Source organism: Malaclemys terrapin, chromosome 3 (genome assembly GCF_027887155.1).
Source record: "Malaclemys terrapin pileata isolate rMalTer1 chromosome 3, rMalTer1.hap1, whole genome shotgun sequence".
NCBI lineage: Eukaryota > Metazoa > Chordata > Testudines > Emydidae > Malaclemys > Malaclemys terrapin.
In genome coordinates this window covers 3,660,240-3,669,343 of record NC_071507.1, presented here as the reverse complement: position 1 = coordinate 3,669,343, position 9,104 = coordinate 3,660,240, and the positions used below count along the sequence as shown (strand labels likewise).

Below are 9,104 nucleotides of genomic sequence, written 5' to 3'. Positions count from 1 at the left end.
ACCCCCCCACCCCCCACATACACACACATTTCAGTTGAAAAGCAGCTGGCAATCATAGACGATTAGGGTGGGAAGAGACCTCAGGAGGTCATCTAGTCCAATCCCCTGCTCAAAGCAGGACCAATCCCCAACTAAATCATCCCAGCCAGGGCTGGTCGATTGGGGGGCAGGCAGGGCACAGAGGGGAGCCAGCCCCGGGGCCCTGGGGGATTGGGGACAGGCAGGGTACAGAGGGGAGCTGGCCCCAGGGCCCTGGGAGATTGGGGACAGGCGGGGCCGACTGCACGGGCCCCCACCCCAAGCACGGGTTTGACTGGAATTCGAGCCAGCCGCATGGGAGGCCGAACTAGTGGCTGACCAAGAAATTGGCTAATACTGTGTCAATGCCCTGGAAGGTGCCGGAAACGCCCTTTAGAGACGTGTCCCGGCTGCTTGCCTCCCAGCTGGTGTCATGCTGCGTGGTGGTGGGCTGGGGGGGGGTACAAGCTGCACGGGGCGGGGCGCTGAGCGTGGTCCCTGGGTTGCCGGGGGGGTTGCGTTGCCAGGACACACCGCACGTTGGGTCTCCAGCCACTCACCAAGCTTCCGATGGGCAGTGGTGGCTGGTGCGACTTTCCCCATGCCTGGGATGGCATGTGGGGGGGGAGGGCTGGGACAGAAAGGGAGCACAGGGCCCCACCTGGTGAGACGAGGGCCATGCGGTGAGTGCAGGGGTGGGTTCGGGCCAGAAGTATCGTGGAAGAGAGGTGGGGAATGAGCAGGGAAAATGGCACCTGAGCGGGGCAGCAAGGCCACTGGCCGGATACTTCCACCCTCGCCTTTCCCCACATCAGCCAAACTAAACCCTCCCCGGCCGTGTCCCCGCCCTCAGCCCGCCTGGCACAAGGGGCAGAGGGCAGCCGCCACGCATGCGAGGCTTGACGGGGTAGAGCCGTGCCAGCGAGACAGGCCTGGGAGAGCCGAGCCCCCGCAGAACAGGGAATGCATGCAAGCCCCTGGCAGTGGGGAACACACAGGCAGGCTGGGTGCAGGAGCCCTCAGTGACGCAGAGGTGTCCAGCCCTCCATCTGCAGGAGGCCTGGGGTCTCTCCCCCATTCAGAGCTAATGGGGCTGTTGGGTTTGGGGATGAGCCTGCGCTGCACGGTGGCTAATCGTTCCCAAAGCCAACACAGCTTCTGTTTCCTAGTGGAGGTCCAGCACCCCCATCCCTGGGAAGGGGAGCAGCCCAGGTGAGTGACTCCCACTCGCCCAGGGGTGCAGGGCCAGGCTCCCTGGAGAGAACGGCCCCATGTGCCTGCAGTGTGAGCTCTATGCCAGCACCAGGCTGGAGGCCCCCAGTCCCTCTCCCAACGTGGCTACACCGCCGCCTAGCTTTTCCAGGGGGCCCAGCCTGCTCCCCATCAGACTGCGTGGCCGGGCCTTCCCTCTCAACCCATCCCAGGGCCCTTTAGAACGAATGTTTTTGGGTGTTTGCCAAGAAACCAAGTAAGCCGGAGGCTCTGCAGAAAACCCTCCTCCACCCCCTACCTTTGGTATCACTCTTAACGTTGTCTGCGGTGTCGACGTAGCTGTGGTGGGCCCAGGATCTTAGCGCGAAAGGTGTGGGCCTGGCCATTGTCAGAATCACGCAGGCACGTGCATTGCTGGGATACAAGGCTGTATCCACACTAGCCTTGTTCCCAGGCAGCCACCTGGCTCAGGTACGCGCCAGCAGCCACATCGCCCCAGCTGGAGCAGCAAGAGCCGTCCGGCTCTGGGAGTACACTTCCGGCAGGGAGCACTGGCCCTCCCTCCAGGGTCTCTGCACAATCCACGCTCCCTAGCTCTGCCCCTCCGCAGCGGGATGCCCGGGCCCCCTGGCGGCCCAGCCAAGCCCGCATTAGCAAAGCTGCCCAATGCGGGAGTGTGAAGGGGCAGCAGGATCGCACACACTCTACCTGGAGCTCAGACAGAAACACCGCCCGAGACAGGATAGTCGGAGCCAGTGGTCACAGCTCAATGCTTGAGATGCACACGGAGGGAGGGGAGAATGAGGCTGCAGGGCTCCAGGGTCCCCCTGGGGTCTCTGTTCCCAGAATGACCATGAATGCAGAGCAGAGGGTGGGCCCACCACCCCCTAGCACTGCCAGCTCTAACCAGCACAGGCCCCTGTCCCTACGGGGAAGAGGTGGCCCCAAATCAGTGGCCCAGGGAGACAGAGGAGGGCAGCGGGATCGCTGGAGCACAAGCCAGAGGGACAGGAACATCTAGAGCAGGGGTTGGCACCTTTCAGAAGTGGTGTGCCGAGTCTTCATTTATTCACTCTGATTTAAGGTTTCGCGTGCCAGTCATACATTTTAATGTTTTTAGAAGGTCTCTTTCTATAACTCTATAATATAGAACTAAACTATTGTTGTATGTAAAGTAAATAAGGTTTTTAAAATGTTTAAGAAACTTCATTTAAAATTAAATTAAAATGCAGAAGCCCCAGACCGGTGGCCAAGACCCGGGCAGTGTGAGTGCCACTGAAAATCAGCTCGCATGCCGCCTTTGGTTGCTTACCCCTGATCTAGAGTGAGCGGGTGCATGACATAGGCCAAGGGGCAGATTCCTGCTGAGAAGTCGTTTCTTTCCCACACGAGCCAGGGGCGGGGTGGGGATTCTTTGCCGTAGCCTGACAAGTTCCCAGCTACTGTCCGACTGGACAGAGGCCAGCTCGGCCTATGGCTCAGAGCCCGCAGCATGGTCCAGGGCCTGGAGACGGGTTTTCTCCTCATTCCACCACTAACCCCCTGGAGGACCGTGGCCAAGCCACTGCCTCTCCGTAAAACGAAGCACCTTCGTGGAGCAACAGGGCCACGCCCGGTTGCTCTGATGGACGGGCTGGGCTCTTCTGGGGGGACCCCCCCAGCCCCACAGGAGGACACGGAGGCCGGTGCTAGAAGAAAAGCCGTTTATTTCATAAACGGAAGTTGTATCTGTAGGGTTTTTCTTTTCCAGAAAGATAAAGCATAATCTGTGAACAATGACAGCTTCTGCACATATATATATATATATATTTATACTATCTATACAGCCTTCCCGCACGACCCCCCTTCACACCAGAGAAGGCCACAGCTCCAATGGTAAATGAGCAAAAATGCAGTTACAGACAACGCGCCCCTCCAGGCCCAAAACACACACAGCGGGGCCGGGCCGGGGTGGCCGCGCCCAACCCCCAGGCAGCTCCGGGGGGCACTTTGGCTCCAGTTTGGACACTCAGTTTGAGAACCATCCCCATCTCCCCCTGCTGCCGTGTGCACTGCCCTGCCGGGCCTGCCCCCATTCTGGAAGATGCAGTGCAGCGGATGGGAGCGGCCCCGCACTGTGAAATTCTCACTCACCGAGCGTGACCGGCGAGTTCACCCAGGGCCAGAGGCAGCACGTTACTTCCAGAGGCACTGCTGGCACCAGGAGTCCGCGTGTGGGATCCGCCCCCGGGCTGGGAGATGCTATTTCCTGGCGTGCCGGGCTGAGACGGCAGGAGCCAGGCAGGTGGGAACGCTATTACTGGGGAAGGGATGGGGCACTGCACACAGCACATCCCTTCACACCCCCAACTGGGCCTGTCCACCCTCCCCAGGGGCCAGGCCTTCAAGGAAACAGCTGCCCCCATTGCAGGCTGCCAGCTGCTGCTCTGCTGAGATCCACTGGGGCCAGCCGTATGCTGGAGGGTACGTGCTGGAAAAGGAGCAGAGGTAACAGGTAGTCCCCTCTTGCCAGGGCTGGTAAGGGCATTGGGACCTGGGTCCAGGGACAGTGGCCAAGCAAGTTCAACAGAGTCACGGAGCAACCAGCCCTAAAAGGAAACTTCCCTTTATTGGAAACTAGCGAACAGCCCCTGCTGGTGTTTGGGGGCCCCCGAGCATGGCTGGGGCAGAGCAGGGAGTGGTGGTGTGTGCAGAGCTGGCTGGCAGAGGAGAGGTAGCGTCACGTTAGGCTCTAAGATGGGCCCCCGTGCTGCTGATCCCCCTCTAGTCATAAGCTTCATCCTCGTCGTCAAAGAAGAAGGAATCACGCTCTAGATTCTCCGATTCATCGTCATAGGAAAAGTTGTCATCATCAAGGTCTTCATCATCATACTCCTCCTGCCACTCCGGGACGTACTCCTCATCTTCCTCCTCCTCCTCCTCTTTGGCCCCCTCGTCTGTGTCAGGGGAGTCGGACGCCCCATCGAACTTCAGCCTGCGCAGAAGCAATGAAGAGAGTGGGCGCACGCCAAGCGTTTCCTGCCCGAGCCAAGCCTCAGGCAGGCGGGCAGGTCCGGGATGCAGACCTGAGCTCAGAGACGGGCCTGGCGTCCTTCCCCTCCACCCACACTCATGGGCCATCGGGGCATTGTCTGGCTCCCCAGCCTGAGAAGCGCTACAGTCAGAGGCTGCAGTGTCCCCTAGGAGTCGGGTGATCGGGGCCCTCTGCATTGGGACAGCCTGTCTCCTGCCAGGTCTGATGGAGCCACCAATCACAAAGTCTGACACACCGGCTCTGCCAATGACTAGAGCCCAGGCCTCTGGAAAGAATTCAAAACCCCGCCCCCAGAAAGCGGGGAGATCCACTCTGGTTGCCTTTCCCTTAGCCCACGGATCCACCAGCGTGGCTCCCTAGGCCCACAGCAATGAGCAGACTGGAGCAGACCTGGCTGCCAGTTTCTGGGCTCTGACATCAGGGCCGGCAGTAGGCAGGGGTGAAAACTGGCCCCCTGCCTCTGGTGATCTCCTGATCCCTACTAGCTAGAGACTCTCCAGCCCTGAGCAGGAGGTTTCCCATCCCCTCCATCAGCTACGATCGCTCTCCTCTTGTTAGCCACAGAAAGTGGCCATTCCCCTGCTACGTTTCTGGCCTCAGCCAGCCGACGGCAGTAAGTCTGCAGTGCGATCACCGCTGACAGAGGCTTTCCTTTCACCCGCTGTGAAGGATTTGAATTTCCCTTGCTCTCCCGCTAGGAGACAGGGAGAACCGAAGCGCCTCATCTGCTTTCCCTGCCCCAGTCTTCACGTCACAGACTTTTACCATCTCCCCTTCGGTCTCATCTCTAAAGTAAACAGTCCCGATCTTTTCGGTCTGTCTTCACAGGAGAGCTTTGCAGGCCCCTGGCCGTCCGCGTCGCCCTTCTCTGCCCCCATCTAGCTCGGCACTATCCTGGGTGAGATGGGGTGACCAGCACTGCGCGCAGTCTCCAGGGGAGGCCACCCCAGGGATTTCTCTAGTGGCATTGCCATCTATTGTTATTCGCCTTCCCATTCTTTAGGGGTTGCTTTGCTCACAGCTGCACACTGGCTGCCTGGTCCCTCTCCCACGGCGACAGTGGACACCCAGGAAGGTGTGGGAGCCCTGAGCTGGTGTCACAAACACTTCGGCATCCAGTCGGAAACGGCGGCATCCTGCTCCTCCCCTCCCTCCCCGCCCCAGTGTCCCCCGAGAAGGAAACTCACTCTTTGTAAGGTGGGGCGGCATTAGGCACATTTGACAACTTCATCTCCCTCTGGTCGGAGCCTGGCCGGGCCTGGAAGCCGACGCGGAAATCCTACCAGGATGGAACAGTCAGAACAAGAGACTTCACCCCCTGCACGCCCCCATTCATACTCCAGGGCACAGCTTAGGGGACAAAGCCTGCCCTTCCCTCCCACCCCACCCGCCGCATCCCCCCGCTGAAATGGCGAGGCTCCTGCAGCTGGTACCTGAGTGGAGTGCTGCAGGATGGCGAGGAGCCGCTCCTGGATCCTGCGCACCAGCTCCAGGCCAGTGTTAAAATGCTCAGCTTTGAACAGCCGAATGGAGGAGGCCAGGTCTTGACACTGCAGCAGAGTCTCCTCTGGAACACAAGAGAGGCAGCGTTACACAGCATCCCTGCTCAGGGACCTGGCACCAGAAGCGAGAGCGGATGCCCCAAGTGAACGCCGCCCCCCCCCCCCCCACCCCACACACACACACGCCGTCATAGCACACTCGCTAGGTGGCCTGCTGGCAGCCGCCTTCCTTCTGGCAGGGCTGGGGCGGAGGGAGTGATGGAGACTCCCTCTTGCTCGCCAGCAGCCAGATCAGATTCCCAAGTTCCAAGGCCAGAAGGAACCACTGTGATGGAGTCTGACCTCCTGTATAGCACAGGGCACAGAACTTCACTGCACGAACTCCTGTTTGAGATAGAGCAGATCCCTTAGAAACCCAGCCAACCACGGGTTAAAGGTGAACACTGATGGAGACTCCAGGACAACCCTCGGTAAATTGTCCCAGTGGTTAAAAATCTGTATCTGATTCCTTTGGACTGGATCCAGGCGGATAAGCTAAGCAGAACCAGGCCAGAGCAGCTCTTGGATGGGACACCTCCAACCCAATACCAGGACAGAGCTAAGGAGTCAGTGAGCACGCCTCCCTCACTGCGCAGCCGCTCGTCCGCCCCCAGGCCGCAGCACCATCCCCTCACCCAGAAGGATCTGCAGAGCATTGGTGTGTAGCTCCAGGTTCTCCGTCTGTTGCTCCATGACATCCATCTTCTCGGTGTCCTGGTTGTAGTAGCTGTAGACAGCGGAGTAAGCCAGCACCTGGAACAGCACAGAGCCGGCTGTCAGCGCCAGCACGGACGGAACAGCCAGGGGCTTTAAGCTGGAAGTTCATTTCTGACTTCACCTGGCACTAATGGGAGCACCCTGACCCTATCAACCGCTGCAGCACGCTGGGTGGGCTTTGGCGGTCCCCGCTCTGACCCGGGGGTAGCCATCCAAGGGCAAAGTGTGGGCAGCACGTGAACTGGCACCACAGAGTGAACAAACAGCGGTCAGGGATGGCACAAACGACGCCGAGCAAGGCACGTGTACAGGCTTGCAGAGAAGCCCAAACTAGACATGAGCACGGTCATGAGATTCATGGACACGCCGAGTTAAATCAAGGCAGGAACTAGCCAAGGTGAGAGTGTAAGAAAACAGCCTAGCAGCAGACAGGCGAGGGCAAGGGGGCTCATAAGGTTACACAGCATCTCAGCACAAACACGTTCCCACAGGCATTCCCCATCGCAAACGCCTCTTGACGGTTCCACAGACGTCCCCAGGAGAACCCCATCAGTGGTCCTCCTTAAGCCCCGAGGCCAGGAGAGCTACACGTGTGACATGCAGAAGTTGGTTTCTATGGTGGCTGCACACGCTACAGCGATGTCAGAGGGACGGGAACTGGGAATAAAACAGACTGATAGAAGGGCTTGAACGGCACCTGAAGCCTCAGACCCACTGGTAGCCAAGCCAGATGGAGAGCAACGGCAGCATGAGCCCTCGTATTCACACACAGCTCACATCATCCAAAGCCAGTTCCCTAGCGGCGGCCATGCTCTCCTCTCTGACAGGAGGTGGCTGCAGGAGCCATCGAGACAGCAAGCTGCAGAGCCTGAAAGCTCTGGACCTATCTAGCTAAGAAGAGCAGGAGCTCTGTAGAGCTCCTCCACCCACAGAGGATGCTGGATCAAAGCCCTGGCTCTTCCAGGGCGTTTATGGTTTACTAGGAGTGATGGAAAGTGTCCATGTCAGGCAGCCAGGTTTCCAATCCCCTCTCTCCAGCATTACACTGCCCTTTATGACTTTTAGTTTTGAAAGTTCTGGGCATTTCCTAGGCCCAGGGAGCACTGCCCAGATGCTGACTCTGTTCAGCCAGTCTCAGGGGTACATTCCTTTCCCCGTGGTTCACCGACCAATTAAATGACTATCAAAGGAGGCTGCTGTTCAACCACTGGCCAGGAGACGGGGCCAGAAGGAACCACCCTTGGATTGTTATGCATAGATAACAAATGACAGCGTGAAGCAGGGTTCATTATACTCAAGGGTGCTGTTAAGGTCCTGAGAGAAGAACTGAAGACAGGCACAGTAGCAGGGAGAGGAAGAACAGGGCCATTAATGGCAGATACAGTCAGCTGTCATTTACACATGACAGACAAAACAAAACAAGTTTGGACAATGTGATGCTACCCAAGGGCTCAGGTGCCAAGCAAAACCCCCGGGTAAACGGCCTTCGCTATCAGGAAAGCACGAACACAGACACGTTAGCCAGCTTAGACCTGCGGGAAATAGCTAACGCAGCTAACCAACCATTGAAATATTTCTGAAAAACCATGCAGAACGTGCGTGGCGTCAGGCGAGTGCAGAAAACAAAGGAGGTACCGACTTTCAGAGCAGGATCGGAAGTAAACAGAAGAGCTGCCACAGGGCCCGTTACCTTTCCTGAGAGCTCAGAGCGGAGATGCACAAAGGTGTTCTTTACTTCCGGGGGAATGCTGCGCTACTGTGCGTGTGCATAATTAATAAGCCCTGCATATTTTAAAATTTTTGCACAGAAAAAAGCATCTGCCAAAATGTTGCCGCAGTACTGCCTTTTGCCCACCAGAGGGTGCTGTGGCAATTGAACAAAGCAGCAGCTCCCCGCCAGCAAGGGAAGAGAAAGAGCCCGCCTTCTTCGCAGTGGGCCAGGTTAGGAGACGGGCCATGGGGAGACAATGTGGGGTATTGGGGGGGGGGGGGGGGTCAGACAGGGGCTCATAAGGGCTAGTGGGGGAGGACAGACTGGGGCAGGGACTGAATGGGAGTGGAGGTGCAGGGCCACATGGTGATGGGGGAGGGGTGCAGAGCTACATAGGGATGGGGGTGGCTGGGTGGGGGCACAGACACATGGGGACAGGGTGCAGAGCTACATAGAGCCAGGGGTGGCTGGGTGGGAGCACAGAGACACATGGGGAGTGGGATGGTGGCACAGAGACACACGGGGACGGGGGAGGGGGTGCATGGCCACATGAGGAGGGGGGAGTGGGTGTCTGAGTGGGGGTGGAGGGAGACATGGGGGTGCAGGAACACATGGGGACAGGAACAGATGTGCCTGACTGAACAGGAAAGGCTAGGGTTCAGCCAGGGTCTGCGTGGGGGAAGCTCCCGAACAATTCCTCCTCGCCCTCCAAAAAAACTTGTTCCATACTTTTCCCACCCATACCCAACAACCCTCCAAGTTCATACCCAGGGAAGTTCCATCATTTGTGAAATTTCAATGTGGATAGGGCAAAGCCCTGGTGAAGCCATTAGGTACACCCCTGCACTGACACTGGGCATGGACGAGGTAA

General features: G+C 58.4%; 1 protein-coding gene across 1 annotated transcript in view; it reads right to left on the bottom strand.

Moving 5' to 3' along the window:
* Nucleotides 1–2,918: 2,918 nt before the first annotated feature.
* LOC128834044 (cullin-9-like) overlaps nucleotides 2,919–9,104 on the bottom strand; it is a 63,105-nt gene continuing 56,919 nt past the window's right edge. Inside the window, exons 38-41 of the mRNA XM_054022474.1 lie at nucleotides 6,441–6,558; nucleotides 5,698–5,831; nucleotides 5,452–5,543; nucleotides 2,919–4,204 (exon numbers count right to left, since the gene is read on the bottom strand). Of these exons, the coding sequence (XP_053878449.1) occupies nucleotides 3,994–4,204; nucleotides 5,452–5,543; nucleotides 5,698–5,831; nucleotides 6,441–6,558 (555 nt within the window). The 3' untranslated portion in view covers nucleotides 2,919–3,993. The remainder of the gene's footprint in view (nucleotides 4,205–5,451; nucleotides 5,544–5,697; nucleotides 5,832–6,440; nucleotides 6,559–9,104) is intronic.